Here is a 27086-nt window from a genome sequence, read left to right as displayed (position 1 = left end):
AGAGATGGGTAGAGGGAAGGGGATTGGTGAGATTACACCAGTGGTGCATCTTACAAGGGTATATGTGAAACTTGGTAAATGTGGAATGTAAGTGTCTTGGCACAATAACTGAGAGAAGGCCAGGAAGGCTATGTTAACCAGCGTGATAAAAGTGTGTCAAATGCTCTGTGAAGCTAGTGAATGATGCCCCATGATCATATCAATGTACACAGCTATGATTTAGTAAAAAAAAAAAAGAAAGAAAGAAAGAAATGCAAACAATGTAGCCTAATCAATTGTACCCTCATATTAATCTGAAAGAAAAAATATAGATATATATAACTTTAGAAAAGAATGTAATTGTGTCATTCACAGCAACATGAATGAGCTTACCTCCGTTACATTAAGCAAAATAAATACCAGAAGAGAAGTACCATGTATCACTCATGTGGGAGCTAGAAACCAAACAAAGCCAATGGAAGTAGAAAAAATTATAGGTATTGTAGGTGAGGAAAGGTTAAGAGGAAGTGGGAAATGGAGAAGCTTTCTTTTTTTTAACAGAGATAAAATTACAGCTAGACAGAGGGAAAGAGTTATGGTATTCTCTGGTCTTTTGGGGTGAATATGGTTAACTACGATTGATTGTGTGTTTTTGAAAAGTTAGAAGAGAGAATTTTGAGTGTTCACAACACAAAGAAATGATCGATGTTTGAGGTAATGGATACACTAATTAGCCCTATTTGATCATTAAACACTGGATGCATATATTGAAATATCATTCTGTATCTCCTACGTGTCAACTGAAAAAAAAGGAAGCCAGGCGCAGCATCATGTGCCTGTAGTTCCAGCTACTTGGGAGGCTGAGGTGGGAGGATCTCTTGAGCTAAATAACATGCTAAGTGAAAGAAACCAGTCATAAAAGACTAGGTACTGTATGACTGTATGTATATGAAATGTCAGAACAGGCAAATCTATGGAGACAAAATCTATGGAGGAATGGGGAACGAAAGTCACAGTGATGAATATGTTCCAAATTGACTGTGGTAATGGTTACGTGACTCGTGGATATATTAAGAGGCAGTGTGTTGTACATTTTAAATGGGTTAACTATGTGGTATGCAAATTATATCTCAATAAAGTTTTTAAAAACTCAATGGTAGGATCGATGTAATTTTCTCAGTTAGAACCTCCATAATTGACGACCTTCCTACATGGACCACCTCCTTAATGCACCACATGTCGTTGTCCATATAGGAGACCTACTTCCTTATGTTGACCTTCCATTTATGTTGACTAGTTTGTTACAGTTTCTTGGGTGGTCAACTTACAGAGAGTCTACTGTAAGTTGGATGTACATGCTGGATAGTATCTGAATATTTCTATGGTTTTATAATATATTTTAAATGAAAGAAAAATTAAAATGCCTGTCTTTTCAAATAGTCTGTAAATTAAGCTAAATGTATGCGTTTTTGGAGAACAGTATAATGACCTTTTTATGCTAGTTATCCCCAAAATCCATAAAACAAATCTATTTAATTCTGTGTCTATTATCTTCTGATTTACCTTGGCTTGCCTCACCATGGCAAAAGAGAAACCAGTAAAAAATACTGCTCAACAGAAAAAATGTCCATAACCTTGTGTGAGGAAAGATGTATGAACCTCAGCTTTCCTAAGGGTAAATATTATGAGAAAAAGTGTATGTAATTATTTTAAAAATGGCAGAATGAAACTCAGACTTTAAGAAATAAGTACATCATAAAAAAAAAATTAGTGGGCCAAAACACTTTATACTATTCATCCAATTAGCTGAATCTAATTGAGCTATTAACTGTTGACATGTTAAATTTCATACATACTTGAGCTCTACTTTGATCTAATTTCTTTTTGGAATCCTTTGTCTCATCTTCCAAATGACTGTGACAAGGTGATATAACTTCTAATGAAGCCTTGGACCTAAATAGATTTTTTAGGGTATCATCCAGTTCTTGAAGTTGTCTCACAAATACCTGGTAAAATATTTTTGTAACTGATGTAACAAGTCACCTTATCACTTAATTATGTCAATAATATTTAACTCTAACATATATGCTTGGAAAATATTACCACATACATGGATTCGCCTTCTTTTCCTCATTTGTACACATTCCTGTTTATGAGGGAGTTCAGTTAAGGTCACAGAAGGTATTATCTTTCTGTTAAGGTGACAATCTGTTACTCAAACAACAGATTCAGCCCATTATTCCTTTGTCCCCTGATGAATGTGAAAAGCTTAACAACTAACTGAAATCTCAAAAGAAATACATACCTAGGTGAGACTGGTGGTAGTAAATTCTACACTGTAAAATATTTTCCCTCTTCTTTATTAAAAGATCAAATCAACTTTAGAGTCCCTCTCACATTCAATCGTTTGCTCAAACTCTTCCAATAGCTCTAGGTAACCTGGACTCTACCTCCCTCCCTGACCTCAGCCTACAACTCTCTCCCCTATTCACTGCATTCCTGCTAGACATGACTCCTGCCACCCCCTCATCATTCTGGAAAGAGGAACCCAATCTCAAACCGATAAAAATCACAGATAGCTGCACTTACGCTGGACAAAGTTATATCCAGTACATCCAAATGACAGTCATTCAGCCTTGAAATGAAAATAATGAGCAATTTTTTATAAAAACATTCAAAGTAAATTATAAATACCAGGGAGAAGATTAAATCAAATTCGATTTTGCTAAAATTCACATTTTTCCCAAATTATGATTTAATAAAAGGTAGTTCCCTTTAGAGAATTGAGAGGTCCTAACAATACATAATTTGAGACTGAAATATTTCTAGACTTCAGTCATATTGACATGATCTAATATATATAAAGCTACTGATAGAAAATCATTATGAGATAAGCACTATGCGTCAGTTCATCGGAAAAAATCTGGAATTAACTGTCAAAGATATCCATTTAATTCCATCTTAATTTCAAAATTCTCATTACAGGTACAAGCATTTCTGCTTACCTGATTCATTATGATCTTAAAATGCGGCAGCATAAAAACATTATAACTATTATTTCAGCAGTATAAGAATACACTGATATTAGCCTATATCGATTAATAATTTATGCCTTAACCTCTTAAAGTTTCATAGGTGACACAATGTCTTCACTCCAAATAAAGCATCTCTCAGCTCTTATTTGCTGGAAAGAAGGTTATGTTTCTATGCTGATACAGCAAATACATTTATAATCTGTATATTTTTATATGCAACCAGATTCAACATTTAGCTATAACTAAATGTTACTTTAAATTTTCTTTCAGGAAGGTTGAAAAAATATTTATCTTTCTTGATACTTACTTCTCTTTCTGCTCTCTCTTTTTCATATTGGTGCAGCCTTTCTTTCAAATAATTACATTCATTGATTAACACATTTCTCTCTTGTCGCACAAGCCTTTCCTTTTCACATTCAAGATGAAATCTGTTTACAATAGCATGAAATTCATCCTCAATATTAATTACTTCCTTGTTGTTATCAACAGCTTGGTTGTGAGCCTCCTCCAGTTGCTGCTGAAGCAACATGTTTTCTCTTTGCAGTTGAGATAATCTCTCCTCTACAGATTCTTGCTCTCCTATGTATTTACTAACTTTACCTTGTTCCTTTCGATACATTTGTTCAATTTCCTTCATTTGACACTGTGTTTGGCTAAGGTCTCTTTGTACAAGTTCTAAAAATGAAGTCTTTTCTTTGAGAGCATCTTTTGTGTGATTGAGTTCACTTTCTAGGCTGTTGCATTTCTGTTTGGCTTTAGAAAGTTGTTGAGAAAGAATCTCATTTTTATCTTTTAGGTTGGACATGTTACGATTAATTTTGTCCTGCACGTTAAACCACTCATCTCTTGCCTTCTGGAAAGCCAGTTCTAAATCTCTTTTTAATGTCTGACTTTGATCACAATCATGTAGTGCGGCAGCCAGTTTAGAACGGTATGATTTAACTTCTGTTTCCAGTTTTTCCTTGTCTTGGTTTTCAATCTCCAGTTTAGAATCCAGCATTTTATTCTCAGCTTTCAGAACATTCAGCTGCTCACTATACTGGGATACTGTTTGTGTTAATGCTTCTTTATTCAGTTTCATAGTCTTTTGAAGATTTTCAGTCTTTTCTTTTGCAATTGTAATGTCCTTGAAATATTTCTTTTCCATTTCCTGGTTATGTGTTTTTATTGTGTCTATTTCCAGTTTTAGACTCACAATTTCATTCTCCAACATGTGATTTTTGCACAACAAGTCTTTTTCTTTTTCACATCTATGAGAAATCTAAGTAAAACAAAATTTTAAAAAGCCTTTTCACTAGCAATCAATAAAATATGACATGCAATGATTTCCTCTGAAATTAAAGAATAACCTGTCCGTTTATACAATGAAACATTTGTAGTAAGTGGATAACTAACTGGACAAAACATTGAATCAAAATCTTAAACTTTATAGAGCAAAAATTCTCCCAAAACTTTATTTCAAGTAAAAATGAAAGTAAAAAAGAAATCAGTAGAGATTTTTTAAGAATCTCAGACGTGGAAAAGCCTTTCTCTGAATTACAAAGAAACTCAAAGACATAAAACATTAATAAATTTGACTACATTTAACAATTTTGTTTACACTGTGATATCTGACCTATACACTATCCTATAATAAGAGTCTTCACTCTGCATATGTAGTGTTTGGACAAATGAAATTTCCCAAATGTCTTTAAGCACCTATTTTCCTGATAATATTCTATAGATACTCTAGTTTTTTGACATTGTTATAGTTAGTTATAAGAATTACATTTATTGATAAAAATCTGGACATTGTACTAAGCACAACAGAGGGTGCCAAAAAAATGTAAACATATTTTAAGAAAGGAAAAAACGGTATTAAAATTATAATACTCAATATATACCAATGATGTTTGTTATCTTGTATCTCTTGTCATTGCAGAAGTCAGATATGACTTGAGAATTACAATTTTAATACCAGTTTTTCCTTTCTTAAACTTCGTATACATTATTTTGGCACCCTCTGTTCATCAGTGAACTCATTTGGTTATCACAATTCTGAAAAGGAAAGGTTAAAAATATAATAAGCAAGCTGTAGCATTTGCCCCAGATCTTCTGAGTGTGCTTCTGTGATCCTCTGCCAAATCACAGTTATTTCTGTGGGGTAAATACATAAATAATAAAGACTTCTTTTATTTCAAAACACTAATAATAAATAACAAAATTTATAGAGCTCTTCTTAGAAAATTATGAGATTATTGTCGATTGCAATGCCTTTTGTTTCTCTTAGTAATGTTTGAAACAGTAATAAATATATTAATAAAATATGGGGAAATACAGCTAACTACTAAAAACAAAATGCTTATCAATAAATTGTTACTAAGTGTATATTAATAGGATGTTATTATTTTCAAAAGCTCTTTGTTCTAAAATAAGATGCCACTAGGAAGATGTTCACTTAGCATGTTTTTTCTTCCAAAAGTCAGGAGAATGACATGGAAATATGGTCTCTGGATTGGCTACATGTTTCCTCCTTACCCGTCAGTGGAAGTAATGAACTAACTTCTGCATTAACATATCAAGGGAACAAAATCACTTCCAAAAACTAGAACATCTATTGTTAGTAGCAAGGGTTTCAAGATAACAGAAAGATCATCATTTCCTTTGGAAAATACTGAAAGCCTCTCCTTTGGATGAAGCCATTATGAATGTCACTGTTTGACTGATACTCACAAATGGATCTGAATTAAGAATATTACTTGGTGCCCTGGCCCAAAAACACCACCACAACACCCATCCTCCAAACATATATATGTATACAGATATAGTTTAAAAACTCTATACTTTCCAAGATGCCTATAGTTGTTTTTTAAAATGTATGCACATACAAATACATAAACACAGATATTTGAAAATTACTAAAGAAAATACCTCAGAATTCATTTCCATTAGAGCCATTTCTAGCGTCTTCTGTTCATCACGGTGATTATTGAGAATCTCAACTTGCAAAATTTTGTCTTTCTTCTCTTGAGAAAGTTTCCTCTGGGTATCATTTCGCTCTTGTATAACCTAGAGATATATTAACTTTTTTGGTCTAACAGCATTGGAACAAAAAGTCTAAAAGGTTAAGAGCAGAGTCATAAAAAAAAATCTGTTAAAAAGAAGTAGCCTATTAGATTGCAAAAACCTTTATCCCTCAAGAATTACTTACATTTGAAATGCATAAATGACAGATCTAAATTGATCAAAAAGCAAAGAGCAGTTCTTAAATATAGTAGATAACAGTATTGTGAAAAAAAATCTTTACAAAACATTAAACTACTTTCATTATAGGTACAAGGCTATTTAGCTTGTATTCTAACATAAAAATGCCTACATTAACATTTATGTTAGTAATGAAACTCAACTTCCCCTCCATTCATTCAGAAAATATATACTGAGCATCTGTTAGATGCCAAGATTTATAACAAATAATTCACACTACAAATGTCATAGTTCATATTTAAGATGAGCTAACATTCTTGTTTTAACCTAAATAACATAGATTAAACCGAATGACTATGGTAAGTATTATTGATGAAATAAAGTTAGAAATCTACAATTTATACCTGATCCAAATTATTTCTCACTGTCCTCAATTCTATGTTTAGTGTTCTCAGAGTCAGTTCAAGTTGTTGTTTCACTTCGACTTCTTTGCTATATTCCTCTTCTTTTCTTCTTAACTGTTCTCTGATTTTTTCATACAACATATAGGCATTTCTTCTCTTTTCTTCCTCTTGTTTTAAGGTAAATCTGAAGTTAAATAGCTTATCTTAAAATTCATTTTGTAAGAGAATAAAACAATTCAATTTCTGACCTGATTCTTCATGTATTGGTTCATTATCCTAGTAAATTTCTATGTACTTGAATTTTTTTTCTAGTTCTCATGTTTTTAATTTCTCATTTCAAGCTCTTCCAAAAGGCATATGTACTTGAAAAGTAGTGATGAAATAACATTCTACTAGTTGATAAGTTTCTGTTCCTAGTCACGCTGGTAAATATTATGAAAAAATATACTGGAAATTATTTAGTAAAGTTACAAGTTGAAAATTACCTTTTCCCCCCAAAACAGTCATAATTACTCCTCAATTAGGAAAGATGATTTAGAGTCAACTAATTTTTAAAAATTCACTTTTTATAAAAAAATTTATAAATCCACTAGGAATAAATTTTCATCTTTATGAAATAGCACAAAGTATCCCTAAAAGAGAGAACCTTCAGATGCCTTCACACAACATACCCCTGCAGATTTCTATAAAGTAAGACAAAGCTAAAGACTCAAGTATCTATTGCCTCACATTTATGTTTCCATTCTTGGTAATACATTCAATGTGTCTTGCCGATTATTGTGTATTTTATAAAGAATTATAAAATCCATTTTTAAATAAGATCTAATATTTAATTAAATAATAAAAATAATGTGTGTTTTCAGCATAGAACTTTGAATTAATTTTATCTGTATAAGATAGAGACGTTGAAAAAACTACTCAGTAATCACTTTCTATTTGATTTTTTATTCCACAAGTATTAACAATAAAACTGGACTAAGTGTTGTGGCATATGCCTGTTAACCTAGCACTCTGGGAGGCTGAAGTGAAAGTATTGCTTGAGCTCAGGAGTTTGAGACCAGGCTGAGCAAAGCAAGACCCCTGTCTCTACTAAAATAGAAAAATTAGCCAGACATGGTGGTGGGCACCTGTAGTCTCAGCTACTCAGGAGGCTGAGGCAGGAGGATCACTTTGAGCTCAGCAGCTTAAAGTTGCTGTGAGCTCAGCTAGGCCATGGCACTCTAGTTCAGATGACAGGGAGAAAGACTCTGTCTCAAAAAACAAAACAAAACTGTCTAAGTTTTTAAAAATTATTCTGTATTAAAAAAATTATTCTGCATTGAGGAAAAAAGCCTACTCTGTTGGTTCAATTACAAATTAATAAAAACCTTTTAAGAACAATTTAAAAATATTGATCAAAGACCTTTTTAAAAATTCCTATACTTGGGGCAGTGCCTGTGGTTCAGTGAGTAGGGCACCGGCCCCATATACCGAGGGTGTCAGGTTCAATCCCACCCTGGCCAAACAGCAACAACAACAACAAAATAAAAAATTCCTATACTTTAAATAAATAATTCTGTATCAAAGAATTTAATCAAAGTAAATAATTAAAAATGTAGAAAGGGACACATAAAAGATGGCCCTTGCAGCATTAATTATACTACAAAAAGTTTAAAACCAAGATACAATTTGTAAAATAAGTAATGAGATTTCTGTATGGTAGACATCTATATAGCCAATAAAATCATCATTTAAAAGAACATTATTCAATTTTCAGTAGAAATATTCAAGTTAACAACTCATTATATTATTCCCCCAAATTTCATACTCTACAAGACTAATACATTTTCTCCCCGTTAAATCCTAGAAGGCATGTCAGCAATTACAGAAATTCTCTTCCATATCTTGAATATAAAGTCAATTAGTTCAAATATGTCTTTAAAACTAAGATATCATACCTCAGACTGCATAGTTCTTGCTCCCAGCAAATTTGTTGATGCTCTAATTGTGCTTTCATTTCTTTTGTTTCAGATAGCTCCTTTTGTAATACACTAACCTTATTTTCCATTTTTTTTAGTTTTGCTGTAAGTTGTTCACAGTGATTTTTCTTAAGTTCTATTAATCTTTCACACGAAAGAACTGCATCCTGGATTTTCAATAGGCTGACAGAATCTGTCTCAGGGAGAAAAAAAGGTAGACATAAAATATATTAGTCCTTTTTGGATATAAAGGACTGTGCTTTTTAACATTTACTCATTTATACACTAGACAAACATATATTGAATGTATATGATGTGACTATACTATACCAAGCTCTGCAGATAAAACAGACAAGACCTCTGCTTGTGTGTTTAGCTTAAAGTGTAGAGAAGACAAAGAAAAAAAAGTGGCAATTATAAATTCAGATACATGCTATCAGAAAACAGAGTTCTGGCACGGAGTCGCGGGGCTGTGCGTGGGAGGCGGGGCGGCAGTGCCGGTCGCAGTGGACGGCGCAAGCGCGGGCAGCGGCTCCAGACGCGGGGAGTGGGCAGAGCGGCGCTGCGTCTCCGGCTGGAGCTGCGGGCACCAGGCGGGTCTCGGCAAGGTGAGGAGCCGCTGCAGCCGGGCTTCCCTCTCCACGTGCCTCTGTCCCCGGTCTGTGTGCTGCCAGAGGTTCTGCTCTGCGCCAAGCTGCGGGTGGGCGCTCTGGTCCCTGCTGGCCTCCTGCCCCGTTTCCATTGTGGAAAGGCACATTGTCCAGGGCTTCCGATCTGAGCGCTCTGCACCTGACGCTCCCGGTTTTCTCTCCCGCGGATGCTTGCTGCTGGCTGTGCTGTGCGTGTGCGCGGCCGCAGCTGTGGTGGTTTCCTGGATGATAAACAGTGGCTCACTACCATCTCTCCTACCACAAGGAAGTCGGACAGTGGAACAAATTATGAGAGGGAGGGGGAGACAAGATGGCGGACTGAAGCCAGCTTTCAACAAAGGCTCCCATCCAGAAGGAGAGTTAAGGGACAGGAATTTAGTAAGTATCCTGGTGGACTTGAGCCTCACCAAGAGAGAAGGCTGAAGAACGCACATCAACACCGCTGAGGCAAGTTGTGATCACAAGGACGCAAACAAAAGGTACAAAATCCACCACCAAGCGGACGGGAGTCCCCCTCCCCCATGAGACCGGCTCTAGAGCCCCATAATTGAACAAGCGGGCAGAAATTAGAGCCCTTTAATTTCCACGGTCTCTCCACGGGAGAGACCTTCTAAAAACTGGACCTACCTCCCCTACTGGGGTGCCGTGGCGTTCTCCTGCCGGACATAGGGCTGAATAAAACTTTGGGAATCCTCTGCCGGCAACCCTGAATCCCCGGCGCTCCCCTCCCACCTACTGAGGTCTGGAGGCCTGTCCCCCAGGACTTCGGATCCTTGGGTGATTTCTCAAGGGGAGTGGACAGTCCCCTTGAGTGCGACTGGTCAGCATTGACTCTGAGGCGCGCCGAGTGAGGAGAGGGCACCGGGCTGAGGGGGAGTCACGCCTCGCGGCACTTCCTTGCGGTGCAGTGCAGCAACCCTCCCCGGGCATACGGGGCCCAAGACTGAATCAGACTCTGGCCTCCCCGCTGAGAGCTGAGAGCCCCTACTCTCACTCGGGGTCTGAGGGCCTATCCCCCAGGAGTTCGGATCCTTGGGTGATTTCTCAAGGGGAGTGGACAGTCCCCGAGTTGTGACTGGTCAGCATTGACTCTGAGGTGCGCAAGTGAGGAGAGGGCACTGGGCTGAGTCACAACTCGCGGCACTTCCCTGCGGTGCAGTGCAGCAACCCTCCCCAGGCATACGGGGCCCAAGACTGAATCAGACTCTGGCCTCCCCGCTGAGAGCTGAGAACCCCTACTCTCACTCGGGGTCTGAGGGCCTATCCCCCAGGAGTTCGGCTCCTTGGGTGATTTCTCGAGGGGAGTGCACAGTGCCTGAGCTGCGTCAGGTCAGCGCTGACTCTGGGATACGTGAGCGAGGAGAGGGCACTCTGCTGAGGGGAAATCAAGCCTTGGCGGCACTTCCCTGCGGTGCAGTGCAGGAGCCCTCCCCGGACCGTAGTATTGCGTGAAACTGAATGAAACTCTAGCTTCCCCCCGCCCCACTCCCAATCGGGGTCTGGGGGCCCATCCCCCAAGAGTTCTGATTCTTGGGGGATCTCTTAAGGGGTGTGGACCCAGCACAAACTGCGGCCGCTCAGTGCTGACTCTGGGGCGCGGGACAGAGGAGAAAAGGGTCGCCTGAGTGCCCACACCAGAGCAGCAGTTCCCTGGAGGTAGATCAACAGCCGTTTTTTCTTTAACGGCAGAACGCTCACTTCTGGATATTCTGAGGCCACACCCCCTGTCTCCCTGGGCAACCAGAGGAGGCCACCGGTGACACGGCTCACAAACCCGGAAGCCTCCAGGGCGGGGCCGACCCAGAGAGGTGTTCAGACGCAATTCTCCAGCAGCAAAGACGTTTGAACTCAAAACAGCCCGTCTCCTGTAGGCGACGACAAGAACAGAGACAGAACCTCACAAAGTTGTCTGTTCTGTTCTGTTCTGTTAGCAGCATGCATCAGGGACGGGGCTAAGCCTGAGTGAACACCTCCTTCCCATCACCTGCATCAAACACTCAAAGATGTAAGGCCCCATCTCCTCCTGCTAGATAGCGGCAGTCTGCGGGGGCCTGGCAGACTTCCTTGCGATTCAGGCAGGTGCAAACCCCTGGAGTGTCTGTTCACTGCAGGCAACTGGGTTAGCCATCTGCAGAGATACCAGTGACTGGGTCCGACGGAGGGGCAAAGTGGGGAAGGAGACGTCAACCTTCCCAGACTGCTCTGTTTGCTGGGTGGCTCCTCCTGACTCCACGCTGCACTGGGGTGAGCCGTGACAGAGGAGTCACCAGGCCCCTGTGATCCAGTTCCCAGAGACCTCTTGAACCCTTCCACCCGAGACAAGTGCCGATTGAGACAGTTGATTCGGACCTTTTGAACTGGGCTAATAGACTAAGGACTCTTCAGGTGGTGCCCTGGGTGTGCGATTGTAGGAAGGTTTGATTCTCCTTTTCCAACTGGGGCCAGAGGTGGGCAGGCGGGGTGACTTAATTGCTGATTTTTCCACACAGCTGAGACTTCAAGCCAGAGTAGAAGTTGCAATAGGATCGAACAGAAACCAGCTGAAAATAAGACAGAACCACTTTGCTCCACCACACCAGACAGGGCCCCAGTTTCTCAGGCCACAACACTGTACGGGCCCTCGATAAAACCCCAGGGGAAAAACCAAAGGGAGTAAACCATGGGGCGGAATCAGCGGAAAAACTCTGGTAACATGAATAACCAGAATAGATCAACCCCCCCAAGAAAAGATACGGCAGATGTGATTGAAGATCCCATTCATAAACAACTGGCTGAGATGTCAGAAGTCGAATTCAGAATTTGGTTTGCAGACAAGATTAATAAAATGGAATTAGGAATTCGAGGAGAAATTCAAAAATTGTCTCAAGAATTTAACGAATTTAAAGACAAAACCACCAAAGACTTAGACACACTGAAACAAGAACTTACAGCCCTCAAAGATACGAAAAATACAGTAGAATCCCTCAGTAACAGAATGGAGCAAGCAGAAGAAAGGATTTCTGACATTGAAGATAAAGTCTTCGAACGCTCCCAATCTCTCAAAGAGGAAGAGAAATGGAGAGCAAAAACGGATCACTCACTCAGAGAGCTCTCAGATAATTCGAAAAAAAACAACATAAGGGTTATAGGAATTTCGGAGACTGATGAAGTAGCTGCCAAGGACACAGAGGCCCTTCTACATGAAAGTATGAAAGAAAATTTTCCAGACATGCCTAGAGAATCTGAAATTCAGATAGCAGACAGCTTCAGAACCCCAGCACGATTCAACCCCAATAAGCCATCTCCCAGACATATCATAATTAGCTTCACTAAAGTTAACATGAAAGAGAAGATTCTCAAAGCAGCCCGGCAAAAGAAAACTATAACGTACAAAGGTAAGAATATTAGAATAACTGCAGATCTCTCTGCTGAAACTTTTCAAGCAAGAAGAGGCTGGTCATCAACTTTTAATCTCCTAAAGCAAAAAAACTTTCAACCCAGGATCTTGTATCCAGCTAAACTGAGTTTCATCTATGATGGAGAAATCAAATACTTCAATGACATTCATATGTTGAAAAAATTTGCCATAAGTAAACCAGCTCTTCAGGATGTTCTCAGACCTATCCTCCACAATGACCAACCCAATCCTATACCACAAAAGTAAACTCACTCAGAATCTTCGGATCAAACTCCAACTTCCACACTGGCTAAAGGATTAAAAATGTCCACTGGACCTTTGAAAAACTCGATACCCAAAATTCCACCAGACTTATCAATACTCTCCATCAATGTGAATGGCTTAAACTGTCCTCTAAAGAGGCATAGGTTAGCTGACTGGATACAAAAACTCAAGCCAGATATTTGTTGCATACAAGAGTCACATCTCAACTTAAAAGACAAATACAGACTCAGGGTGAAAGGATGGTCATCCATATTTCAGGCAAATGGTAATCAGAAAAAAGCAGGTGTTGCAATTTTATTTGCAGATACAGTAGGCTTTAAACCATCAAAAGTAAGGAAGGACAAGAATGGTCACTTCATATTTGTTAAGGGTAATACTCAATATGACGAGATCTCAATTATTAATATCTATGCACCCAACCAGAATGCACCTCAATTTATAAGAGAAACTCTAACAGACATGAGTAACTTGATTTCCTCCAGCTCCATAATCGTTGGAGATTACAACACTCCCTTGGCAGTGTTGGATCGATCCTCCAGAAAGAAGCTGAGCAAAGAAATCTTAGATTTAAACCTAACCATCCAATATTTAGATTTAGCAGACATCTACAGAACATTTCATCCCAACAAAACTGAATACACATTCTTCTCATCAGCCCACGGAACTTACTCCAAAATTGATCACATTTTAGGTCACAAGTCTAACCTCAGTAAATTTAAAGGAATAGAAATTATTCCATGCATCTTCTCGGACCATCATGGAATAAAACTTGAATTGAGTAACAACAGGAATCTGCATACCCATACAAAAACATGGAAGTTAAATAACCTTATGCTGAATGATAGCTGGGTCAGAGATGAGATTAAGAAAGAAATCACCAATTTTTTGGAACAAAATGACAATGAAGACACAAACTATCAGAACCTCTGGGACACTGCAAAGGCAGTTCTAAGAGGGAAATTTATAGCACTGCAAGCCTTCCTCAAGAGAACGGAAAGAGAGGAAGTTAACAACTTAATGGGACATCTCACGCAACTGGAAAAGGAAGAACATTCCAACCCCAAACCCAGTAGAAGAAAAGAAATAACCAAAATTAGAGCAGAATTAAATGAAATTGAAAACAAAAGAATAATACAACAGATCAATAAATCAAAAAGCTGGTTTTTTGAAAAGGTCAATAAAATAGATAAACCTCTGGCCAACCTAATCAGGAAAAAAAGAGTAAAATCTCTAATATCATCAATCAGAAACAACAAAGACGAAATAACCACAGACTCATCAGAAATCCAAAAAATCCTTAATGAATATTACAAGAAACTTTATTCTCAGAAATATGAAAATCTGAAGGAAATAGACCAATACTTGGAAGCACGCCACCTTCCAAGACTTAACCAGAATCAAGTGGAAATGTTGAACAGACCCATATCAAGTTCAGAAATAGCATCAACTATACAAAACCTCCCTAAAAAGAAAAGCCCGGGACCAGATGGTTTCACGTCAGAATTCTACCAAACCTTTAAAGAGGAATTAGTACCTATATTACTCAACCTGTTCCAAAATGTAGAAAAAGAAGGAAGACTACCCAACACGTTCTATGAAGCAAACATCACCCTGATGCCCAAACCAGGAAAAGACCCAACAAGAAAAGAAAATTATAGACCAATATCACTAATGAATATAGATGCAAAAATATTCAACAAGATCCTAACAAACAGAATCCAACAACACATCAAACAAATTATACATCATGACCAAGTTGGTTTTATCCCAGGGTCTCAAGGCTGGTTCAATATACGTAAATCTATAAATGTAATTCAGCACATAAACAAATTAAAAAACAAAGACCATATGATTCTCTCAATTGATGCAGAAAAAGCTTTTGATAATATCCAGCATCCCTTCATGATCAGAACACTCAAGAAAATTGGTCTAGAAGGGACTTTTCTTAAACTGATAGAGGCTATCTACAGCAAACCCACAGCCAATATCATATTGAATGGAGTTAAATTGGAATCATTTCCACTCAGATCAGGAACCAGACAAGGCTGCCCATTGTCTCCATTGCTTTTCAACATTGTAATGGAAGTTTTAGCCACCGCAATTAGGGAAGAAAAGGCGATCGAGGGTATCCATATAGGGTCAGAAGAGATCAAACTCTCGCTCTTCGCAGATGATATGATTGTGTATCTGGAAAACACTAGGGACTCTACTACAAAACTCCTAGAAGTGATCAAGGAATACAGCAGTGTCTCAGGTTACAAAATCAACATTCATAAATCGGTAGCCTTTATATACACCAACAACAGTCAAATTGAAAAAGCAGTTAAAGACTCTATCCCATTCACAGTAGTGCCAAAGAAGATGAAATATTTGGGAATTTACCTAACAAAAGACGTGAAAGATCTCTATAAAGAGAACTATGAAACTCTAAGAAAAGAAATAGCTGAAAATGTTAACAAATGGAAAAACATACCATGCTCATGGCTGGGAAGAATCAACATTATCAAAATGTCCATACTACCCAAAGCAATATATAATTTCAACGCACTCCCTATTAAAGCTCCACTGTCATATTTTAAAGATCTTGAAAAAACATTACTTCGTTTTATATGGAATCAGAAAAAACCTCGAATAGCCAAGACATTACTCAGAAATAAAAACAAAACAGGAGGAATCACACTACCAGACCTCAGACTTTACTACAAATCGATAGTGATCAAAACAGCATGGTATTGGCACAAAAACAGAGAAGTAGATATCTGGAACAGAATAGAGAACCAAGAGATGAATCCAGCTACTTACCGCTATTTGATTTTTGACAAGCCAATTAAAAACATTCAGTGGGGAAAAGATTCCCTATTTAACAAATGGTGCTGGGTGAACTGGCTGGCAACCTGCAGAAGACTGAAATTGGACCCACACCTTTCACCATTAACTAAGATAGACTCTCATTGGATTAAAGATTTAAACTTAAGACATGAAACTATAAAAATACTAGAGGAGAATGCAGGGAAAACCCTTGAAGAAATTGGTCTGGGTGAGTATTTCATGAGGAGAACCCCCCGGGCAATTGAAGCAGCTTCAAAAATACACTACTGGGACTTGATCAAACTAAAAAGCTTCTGCACAGCTAAGAACACAGTAAGCAGAGCAAGCAGACAGCCCTCAGAATGGGAGAAGATATTTGCAGGGTATAACTCTGACAAAGGTTTAATAACCAGAATCCACAGAGAACTCAAACGCATCAGCAAGAAAAAAACAAGGGATCCCATCGCAGGCTGGGCAAGGGATTTGAAGAGAAACTTCTCTGAAGAAGACAGGCGCAAGGCCTTCAGACATATGAAAAAATGCTCATCATCTTTAATCATCAGAGAAATGCAAATCAAAACTACTTTGAGATATCATCTAACTCCAATGAGACTAGCCTATATCACAAAATCTCAAGACCAGAGATGCTGGCGTGGATGCGGAGAAAAGGGAACACTTCTGCACTGCTGGTGGGAATGCAAATTAATACATTCCTTTTGGAAAGATATATGGAGAACACTCAGAGATCTAAAAATAGATCTGCCATTCAATCCTGTAATTCCTCTGCTGGGCATATACCCAGAAGACCAAAAATCACAACATAACAAAGATATTTGTACCAGAATGTTTATTGCAGCCCAATTCATAATAGCTAAGTCATGGAAAAAGCCCAAGTGCCCATCGATCCGCGAATGGATTAATAAATTGTGGTATATATATACCATGGAATACTATGCAGCCTTAAAGAAAGATGGAGACTTTACCTCTTTCATGTTTACATGGATGGAGCTGGAACATATTCTTCTTAGTAAAGTATCCCAAGAATGGAAGAAAAAATACCCAATGTACACAGCCCTACTATGAAACTAATTTGGGACTCTCACATGAAAGCTATAACCCAGCTACAACTTAACAATAGGGGGAAGTGGGAAAGGGGGGGGTGGGTAGAGGGAGGGGAATCGGTGGGATCACACCTGTGGTGCATATTATAGGGGTATTTGCGAAACTTGGTAAATGTAGAATGTAAATGTTTTGGCACAGTAACTGAGATAACGCCGGAAAGGCTATGTTAACCACTGTGATAAAAATGTGTCAAATGGTTTATGAAGTGAGTGTATGATGCCCCATAATCATATCATTGTATACAGTTATGATTTAATAAAAAAAATTAAAAAAAATAATAAAAAAAATAAATAAATAGAAAACAGAGTTCTGTGATCACATAAGAGAATGTGATTTACACTGGGCCCTGGGGAAGATTTCCTTGAGGAAGAGGTGACTCCTCCCAGAGATGACACAGAGAAAGAAGAAGGAAACCAAAGGGGGAAGAAGCGTTCTAGCCACTGACGACACATAATGAAGCTCTACTGCTCTCTGCCTCTAGCCACAATGGAGTGACAAGTACTGAGTTTCCTTCTTACCTAAAACAACCAAAACCAAACAGGCAAAACACATAAAACAATGACTTTTCAAGACAGTGGACTTTGGCCAGTGGATTTTGGACTTTTCAAGACAGTGGACTTTGGACAGTAGATTTTGACCCCTGAAAGACAAAAAAACAAATGAAGTAAGCTTTATGAATGCCCCACCTCCCTACCTCGGCAGAGTTTCCAGGACATGACACTGGCAGAGAAAACTCAAGGTAGAGTCTACCAGATTCTTAGAGTTGTGGTGATGAAGCTGAGAGTCTCGCAAGGCAGACAGAGATCACAGGATCACAGGACAGAGCATTAGAGAGGAGACAGCAGTACACAGAAAGGACCCTGGAGATCTGAAGAGATGCCTCTTGGGTTACCCTTTGGCAGAGTAATGAACAGTGCTTGTGCACTAGAAAACTACCCGGGACCCAGGGAACAAGAAAACATCTAAAAAAATTGGAGGTAATTGTGTCCAGGGCTCACACAGTGCCAGGAAGAGCGTCCATTCCCATGAGTCAGGCTGGAAAAACTCAGACTTCACGGGATAATGAATATAGTAACCAGAAAGGTCTTGTTTTCAGAATCGAGAATTAGCCCAAATCATAAAAGACCAGAAAGGATCCAGTTGTTAATAAGTAACTCACCGTATTCCAAAAAAGCTCAAAAAGATAAGTAGAGGCACGGAAGCTTTTTTTTTTAAATTGCACTCAGAGAGATGCAAATTGCAAGGTCAGAGATGAAAACTACATTGAATAAAAATAAATACAGACTGGACATCACAAAAGAAAACATTCATACATTTGAGACTTAAGTGAATTACGAGAAAACTTCAAGCAGCTATAATACCTGTCCCCAAAGAGGGAGGAAGACAAACAGAAGAAAAAAATCAAAGGAAAAAAAATCACCAAAACTTTTCTAAATGACAACCTCACAGGGCCAGCTAAAAAGAACAATGACAACTGCAACAAAAAAATAGCCGGGCATTGTGGCAGGCACCTGTAGCCCTAGCTACTTGGGAGGCTGAGGCAAGAGAATCGCTTAAGCCCAAGAATCTGAGGTTGCTGTGAGCTGTGATGCCACGGCACTCTACCCAGGGCAACATAGTGAGACTCTGTCTCAAAAAAAAAAAAAAAAACACAATGAGAGAGGAGGATATCTGGGGAAACATGTTCTGACTTTTAAAGGGGGGGGGAGTGAGGGAGACAAGATGGCGGACTGAAGCCAGCTTTCAACAGAGGCTCCCGTCCAGAAGGAGAGTTAAGGGACAGGAATTTAGTAAGTATCCTGGTGGACTTGAGCCTTGAGCCACACCAAGAGAGAAGGTTGAAGAACGCACATCAACACCGCTGAGGCAAGCTGTGATCACAAGGACGCAAACAAAAGGTACAAAATCCACCACCAAGTGGACAGGAGTCCCCCTCCCCCATGAGACTGGCTTAAGAGCCCCACAATTAAACAAACGGGCAGAAATTAAAGGCCCTCCCACTACACTCCACGGGAGAGACCTTCTAAAAACTGGACCTACCTCCCCTACTGGGGTGCCGTGGCGTTCTCCTGCCGGGCATAAAACTGAATAAAACTTTAAAAATCCTTTGCTGGCAACCCTGAATCCCCAACACTCCCCTCCCGCCCACTGAGGTCTGGAGGCCTGTCCCCCAGGAGTTCGGATTCTTGAGTGATTTCTCAGGGGGAGTGGACAGTCCCCGAGTTGCGACTGGTCAGTATTGACTCTGAGGCACGCGAGTGAGGAGAGGGCACCGGGCTGAGGGGGACTCACCCCTCAGCGGCACTTCCCTGTGGTGCGGTGCAGCAGCCCTCCCTGTGCATCAATATGGCCAGGCATAAAACTGAATGAAACTCTAGCTTCCCCCCCACTCTCACTCGGGGTCTGGGGGCCTGTCCCCCAGGAGTTCAGATCCTTGGGTGATTTCTCGAGGGGAGCGCACAGTGCCCGAGCCGCGACTGGTCAGCGCTGACTCTGAGACACGCGAGCAAGGAGAGGGCACCGGGCTGAGGGGGAGTTACACCTCGGCGGCACTTCCCTGCGGTGCGGTGCAGCAGCCCTCCCCAGGCAACATTACAGCCGGGCACAAAACTGAATAAAACTCTAGATTCCCCGCTGAGCACCCCTACTCTCACTCGGGGTCTGGAGGCCTATTCCCCAGGAGTTCGGATCCTTGGGTGATTTCTCGAGGGGAGTGCACAGTGCCCGAGCTGCGTCAGGTCAGCGCTGACTCTGAGACATGTGAGCGAGGAGAGGGCACTCTGCTGAGGCGAAATCAAGCCTTGGTGGCACTTCCCTGCGGTGCGGTGCGGTGCAGCAGCCCTCCCAGGGCGGGCAACAGTACGGCCAGGCATAAAACTGAATGAAACTCTAGCTTCCCCCCCACTCCCACTCAGGGTCTGGGGGCCTGTCCCCCAAGAGTTCAGATTCTTCGGGGATCTCGCGAGGGGTGTGGACCCAGCATAAACTGCGGCTGCTCAGTGCTGACTCTGGGGCGCGAGAAAAGGGTCGGCTGAGTGCCCACACCAGAGCGGCAGTTCCCTGGAGGCAGAGCAACAGCCGTTTTTACTTTAACGGCAGACCAGCTCACTTCTGGATATTCTGAGGCCACACACCCTGTCTCCCTGGGCAACCAGAGGAGGCCACCGGTGAGCGGGGGATTTCCTGACACTGCTCACAAACCCGGGAAGCTTCCAGGGCGGGGCCAACCCAGAGAGGTGATCGGATGCAAGCCTTCAGCAGCAAAGAGGACACAAACCTCCAGCAGCAAAGACGTTTGAACTCAGAACAGCCTGTCTTCTGTAGGCGATTTCGGCAGGAACAGAGACAGAACCCCGCAAAGTTGTCTGTTCTGTTCTGTTCTGTTAACAGCACCCATCAGGGATGGGGCTAAGCCTGAGTGAACACCTCCTTCCCATCACCTGCATCAAGCACTCAAAGATGTCAGGCCCCATCTCCTCCTGCTAAATAGCGGCAGTCTGCGGGGGCCTGGCAGACTTCCTTGCAATTCAGGCAGGTGCAAACCCCTGGAGTGTCTGTTCACTGCAGGCAACTGGGTTAGCCATCTGCAGAGATACCAGTGACTGGGTCCGACGGAGGGGCAAAATGGGGAAGGAGACATCAACCTTCCGAGACTGCTCTGTTTGCTGGGTGGCTCCTCCTGACTCCACGCTGCACTGGGATGAGCTGTGTCAGAGGAGTCACCAGGCCCCTGTGATCCAGTTCCCAGAGACCTCTTGAACTCTCCCACCCGAGACAGGTGCCGATTGAGACAGTTGATTTGGACATTTTGAACTGGGCTAATAGACTGAGGACTTTTCAGGTGGTGCCCTGGGTGTGCGGTTGTAGGAAGGTTTGATTCTCCTTTTCCAACTGGGGCCAGAGGGGGGCAGGCAGGGTGACTTAATTGCTGATTTTTCCACACAGCTGAGACTTCAAGCCAGAGTAGAAGTTGCAATAGGATCGAACAGAAACCAGCTGAAAACAAGACAGAACCACTTAGCTCCACCTCACAAGACAGGGCCCCAGTTTCTCAGGCCACAACACTGTATGGGCCCTTGATAAAGCCCCAGGGGAAAAATCAAAGGGAGTAAAAATAACCATGGGGCAGAATCAGCAGAAAAACTCTGGTAACATGAATAACCAGAATAGATCAACCCCCCCAAGAAAAGATACGGCAGATGTGATTGAAGATCCCATTCATAAACAACTGGCTGAGATGTCAGAAATCGAATTCAGAATTTGGATTGCAGACAAGATTAATAAAATGGAATTAGGAATTCGAGGAGAAATTCAACAGTTGTCTCAAGAATTTAACGAATTTAAAGACAAAACCACCAAAGACTTAGACACACTGAAGCAAGAATATACAGCCCTCAAAGATATGAAAAATACAGTAGAATCCCTCAGCAACAGAATGGAGCAAGCAGAAGAAAGGATTTCTGACATTGAAGATAAAATCTTCGAACACTCCCAATCTCTCAAAGAGGAAGAGAAATGGAGAACAAAAACAGATCACTCACTAAGAGAGCTCTCAGATAATTTGAAAAAAGCAATATACGAATTATTGGGATTTCTGAGAATGATGAAGTGGCCTCGAAGGGCACAGAGGCCCTTCTGCATGAAATTATGAAAGAAAATTTTCCAGACATGCCTAGAGAATCTAAAAATTCAGATAGCAGACAGCTTCAGAACCCCAGCACGATTCAAACCCAATAAGTCATCCCCCAGACATATCATAATTGGCTTCACTAAAGTTAACATGAAAGAGAAGATTCTCAAAGCAGCCCAGTGAAAGAAAACTATTACGTACAAAGGTAAGAATATTAGAATAACTGCAGATCTCTCTGCTGAAACTTTTCAAGCCAGAAGAGAGTGGTCATCAACTTTTAATCTCCTAAAGCAAAATAACTTTCAACCCAGGATCTTGTATCCAGCTAAACTGAGTTTCATCTATGATGGAGAAATTAAATACTTCAATGACATTCATATGTTGAAAAAATTTGCCATAAGTAAACCAGCTCTTCAGGATATTCTCACCTATTCTCCACAATGATCAACCCAATCCTATACCACAAAAGTAAACTCACTCAGAAACTTCGGATCAAACTCCAACATCCACACTGGCGAAAGGATTAAAAATGTCCACTGGACCTTTGAAAACTCGATACCCAAAATTCCACCAGACTTATCAATACTCTCCATCAATTTGAATGGCTTAAACTGTCCTCTAAAGAGGTATAGGTTAGCTGACTGGATACAAAAACTCAAGCCAGATATTTGTTGCATACAAGAGTCACATCTCAACTTAAAAGACAAATACAGACTCAGGGTGAAAGGATGGTCATCCATATTTCAGGCAAATGGTAATCAGAAAAAAGCAGGTGTTGCAATTTTATTTGCAGATACAGTAGGCTTTAAACCATCAAAAGTAAGGAAGGACAAGAATGGTCACTTCATATTTGTTAAGGGTAATACTCAACATGATGAGATCTCAATTATTAATATCTATGCACCCAACCAGAATGCACCTCAATTTATAAGAGAAACTCTAACAGACATGAGTAACTTGATTTCCTCCAGCTCCATAATCATCGGAGATTTCAACACTCCCTTGGCAGTGTTGGATCGATCCTCAAGCAAGAAGCTGAGCAAAGAAATCTTAGATTTAAACCTAACCATCCAATATTTAGATTTAGCAGACATCTACAGAACATTTCATCCCAACAAAACTGAATACACATACTTCTCATCAACCCATGGAACTTACTCCAAAATTGACCACATTTTAGGTCACAAGTCTAACCTCAGTAAATTTAAAGGAATAGAAATTATTCCATGCATCTTCTCGGACCATCATGGAATAAAACTTGAATTGAGTAACAACAGGAATCTGCATACTCATACAAAAACATGGAAGTTAAATAACCTTATGCTGAATGATAGCTGGGTCAGAGATGAGATTAAGAAACAAATCACCAATTTTTTGGAACAAAAAGACAATGAAGACACAAACTATCAGAACCTCTGGGACACCGCAAAGGCAGTTCTAAGAGGGAAATTTATAGCACTGCAAGCCTTCCTCAAGAGAACGGAAAGAGAGGAAGTTAACAACTTAATGGGACATCTCAAGCAACTGAAAAAGGAAGAACATTCCAACCCCAAACCCAGTAGAAGAAAAGAAATAACCAAAATTAGAGCAGAATTAAATGAAATTGAAAACAAAAGAATAATACAACAGATCAATAAATCAAAAAGCTGGTTTTTTGAAAAGGTCAATAAAATAGATAAACCTCTGGCCAACCTAATCAGGAAAAAAAGAGTAAAATCTCTAATCTCATCAATCAGAAACAACAAAGATGAAATAACCACAGACTCATCAGAAATCCAAAAAATCCTTAATGAATATTACAAGAAACTTTATTCTCAGAAATATGAAAATCTGAAGGAAATTGACCGACACTTGGAAGCACGCCACCTTCCAAGACTTAACCAGAATCAAGTGGAAATGTTGAACAGACCCATATCAAGTTCAGAAATAGCATCAACTATACAAAATCTCCCTAAAAAGAAAAGCCCGGGACCAGATGGTTTCACGTCAGAATTCTACCAAACCTTTAAAGTGGAATTAGTACCTATATTACTCAACCTGTTCCAAAATGTAGAAAAAGAAGGAAGACTACCCAACACATTCTATGAAGCAAACATCACCCTGATGCCCAAACCAAGAAAAGACCCAACAAGAAAAGAAAATTATAGACCAATATCACTAATGAATATAGATGCAAAAATATTCAACAAGATCCTAACAAACAGAATCCAACAACACATCAAACAAATTATACATCATGACCAAGTTGGTTTTATCCCAGGGTGTCAAGGCTGGTTCAATATACGTAAATCTATAAATGTAATTCAGCACATAAACAAATTAAAAAACAAAGACCATATGATTCTCTCAATCGATGCAGAAAAAGCTTTTGATAATATCCAGCATCCCTTCATGATCAGAACACTCAAGAAAATTGGTCTAGAAGGGACTTTTCTTAAACTGATAGAGGCTATCTACAGCAAACCCACAGCCAATATCATATTGAATGGAGTTAAATTGGAATCATTTCCACTCAGATCAGGAACCAGACAAGGCTGCCCATTGTCTCCATTGCTTTTCAACATTGTAATGGAAGTTTTAGCCACCGCAATTAGGGAAGAAAAGGCGATCAAGGGTATCCATATAGGGTCAGAAGAGATCAAACTTTTGCTCTTCGCAGATGATATGATTGTGTATCTGGAAAACACTAGGGACTCTACTACAAAACTCCTAGAAGTGATCAAGGAATACAGCAGCATCTCAGGTTACAAAATCAACATCCATAAATCGCTAGCCTTTATATACACCAACAACAGTCAAGTTGAAAAAGCAGTTAAGGACTCTATCCCATTCACAGTAGTGCCAAAGAAGATGAAATATTTGGGAATTTACCTAACAAAAGACGTGAAAGATCTCTATAAAGAGAACTATGAAACTCTAAGAAAAGAAATAGCTGAAAATGTTAACAAATGGAAAAACATACCATGCTCATGGCTGGGAAGAATCAACATTGTCAAAATGTCCATACTACCCAAAGCAATATGTAATTTCAACGCACTCCCTATTAAAGTTCCACTGTCATATTTTAAAGATCTTGAAAAAACGATACTTCGTTTTATATGGAATCAGAAAAAACCTCAAATAGCCAAGACATTACTCAGAAATAAAAACAAAACAGGAGGAATCACACTACCAGACCTCAGACTTTACAACAAATCCATAGTGATCAAAACAGCATGGTATTGGCACAAAAACAGAGAAGTAGATATCTGGAACAGAATAGAGAACCAAGAGATGAATCCAGCTACTTACCGCTATTTGATTTTTGACAAGCCAATTAAAAACATTCAGTGGGGAAAAGATTCCCTATTTAACAAATGGTGCTGGGTGAACTGGCTGGCAACCTGCAGAAGACTGAAACTGGACCCACACCTTTCACCATTAACTAAGATAGACTCTCATTGGATTAAAGATTTAAACTTAAGACATGAAACTATAAAAATACTAGAGGAGAATGCAGGGAAAACCCTTGAAGAAATTGGTCTGGGTGAGTATTTCATGAGGAGAACCCCCCGGGCAATTGAAGCAGCTTCAAAAATACACTACTGGGACTTGATCAAACTAAAAAGCTTCTGCACAGCTAAGAACACAGTAAGCAGAGCAAGCAGACAGCCCTCAGAATGGGAGAAGATATTTGCAGGGTATATCTCTGACAAAGGTTTAATAACAAGAATCCACAGAGAACTCAAACGCATCAGCAAGAAAAAAACAAGGGATCCCATCGCAGGCTGGGCAAGGGATTTGAAGAGAAACTTCTCTGAAGAAGACAGGCGCAAGGCCTTCAGACATATGAAAAAATGCTCATCATCTTTAATCATCAGAGAAATGCAAATCAAAACTACTTTGAGATATCATCTAACTCCACTGAGACTAGCCTATATCACAAAATCTCAAGACCAGAGATGTTGGCGTGGATGCGGAGAAAAGGGAACACTTCTGCACTGCTGGTGGGAATGCAAATTAATACATTCCTTTTGGAAAGATATATGGAGAACACTCAGAGATCTAAAAATAGATCTGCCATTCAATCCTGTAATCCCTCTGCTGGGCATATACCCAGAAGACCAAAAATCACAACATAACAAAGATATTTGTACCAGAATGTTTATTGCAGCCCAATTCATAATTGCTAAGTCATGGAAAAAGCCCAAGTGCCCATCGATCCACGAATGGATTAATAAATGGTGGTATATGTACACCATGGAATACTACGCAGCCTTAAAGAAAGATGGAGACTTTACCTCTTTCATGTTTACATGGATGGAGCTGGAACATATTCTTCTTAGTAAAGTATCTCAAGAATGGAAGAAAAAGTACCCAATGTACTCAGCCCTACTTTGAAACTAATTTGGGGCTCTTACATGAAAGCTATAACCCAGTTACAACCTAACAATAGGGGGAAGTGGGAAAGAGGGGGGTGGGTAGAGGGAGGGGGGTCGGTGCGATCACACCTGTGGTGCATCTTACAGGGGTATTTTCGAAACTTGGTAAATGTAGAATATAAATGTTTTGGCACAGTAACTGAGATAACGCCGGAAAGGCTATGTTAACCATTGTGATAAAAATGTGTCAAATGGTCTATGAAGCGGTGTATGATGCCCCATGATCATATCAATGTATACAGTTATGATTTAATAAAAAAAAAAAAAAAAGAAAAAAACAAAACAAAAAAGATAAAATAAAGGGGGGGATGTTTAAAGCCTAAGCACACTCCTGCAAGGTGTCCCCTCCCCCCCATTTGTAACTGAGCTCTGAAGAATTTGTAAAACTTAGTTTCCTGGGTCCTTGAAACGAACACTTGCTGCTTTCTTCTGCTTCTATAAACCCTGCACATGATTGAAACCTCCAATGAGAAGTAATATGGTAATTCCTTTGTCTGTCTACTTGTGAGTCCCATAAAAGGACAGGGACAGAGCTAGTAGGAGAGTTTGGGCTCATTTTGGCTTCCAGTCTGTCACAGCTTGGGTGGCTAAAATAAAACCCCTTCCTCTTCTATCACCGATGTTCAGGTGATTCTTTCTCTCCGCTATCTCCCCACCTTGCCTGAATTCCTGCTACAATAGGGGAGAGGCAGGGTCACCGAAGACAATGGATAGCCATTCACACTGAGAAAAGTACAGTGGAATTATCATAGCTCTTTTGCTGAGAATGTACGATATGCCACAGTTATTCTTTTTAAACATAAAGCATATTTATGATATGAGTCCCACTATGGAATGAGTATCACCAAGGTGCAGTGGTAAGCAATGTGTGCATACATTACTTTAGGATACGTGAAAAGGCCATACTTACGCAAGGGGCCTACCTTTACAATTCATTCCCAGTTGTTCAATGAGCAATGTAAAGTTCTTATAATTTGAGTAAGGCAACTCACAATCCTCTGAGATTGCTTCAGATGACTGAGTTAAGTCATCAGGGTCATCTCCAAAGTGTATTTGGTTTTTGACCTATAAAACAAATAATGTTTCAAAATATCCCCCAAATAAAATGATAAAATGTATACTATATGCATAAAAAAATGCCCCAGTTATAATATATACTAATTATCCATCTTTTTATATGAGCAAAAACACACAAGTACTTCTTTTTTTTCTCTATTTATTTGTTTATTTTTTTA

The 27086-nt window shown here is 39.9% G+C and overlaps 1 protein-coding gene across 1 annotated transcript in view; it reads right to left on the bottom strand.

Moving 5' to 3' along the window:
- Nucleotides 1-27086, bottom strand: part of LOC128572601 (ankyrin repeat domain-containing protein 26-like) — a 60341-nt gene that overhangs the window by 18112 nt on the left and 15143 nt on the right. The window contains 6 exon segments of the mRNA XM_053572583.1: nt 1836-1985; nt 3322-4275; nt 5925-6062; nt 6602-6785; nt 8539-8752; nt 26775-26916. Coding sequence (XP_053428558.1) covers nt 1836-1985; nt 3322-4275; nt 5925-6062; nt 6602-6785; nt 8539-8752; nt 26775-26916 — 1782 coding nt within the window.

The sequence above is a fragment of the Nycticebus coucang genome, chromosome 20, assembly GCF_027406575.1.
Source record: "Nycticebus coucang isolate mNycCou1 chromosome 20, mNycCou1.pri, whole genome shotgun sequence".
Classification (NCBI taxonomy): domain Eukaryota; kingdom Metazoa; phylum Chordata; class Mammalia; order Primates; family Lorisidae; genus Nycticebus; species Nycticebus coucang.
This window is presented reverse-complemented; position numbering and strand designations above follow the sequence as displayed.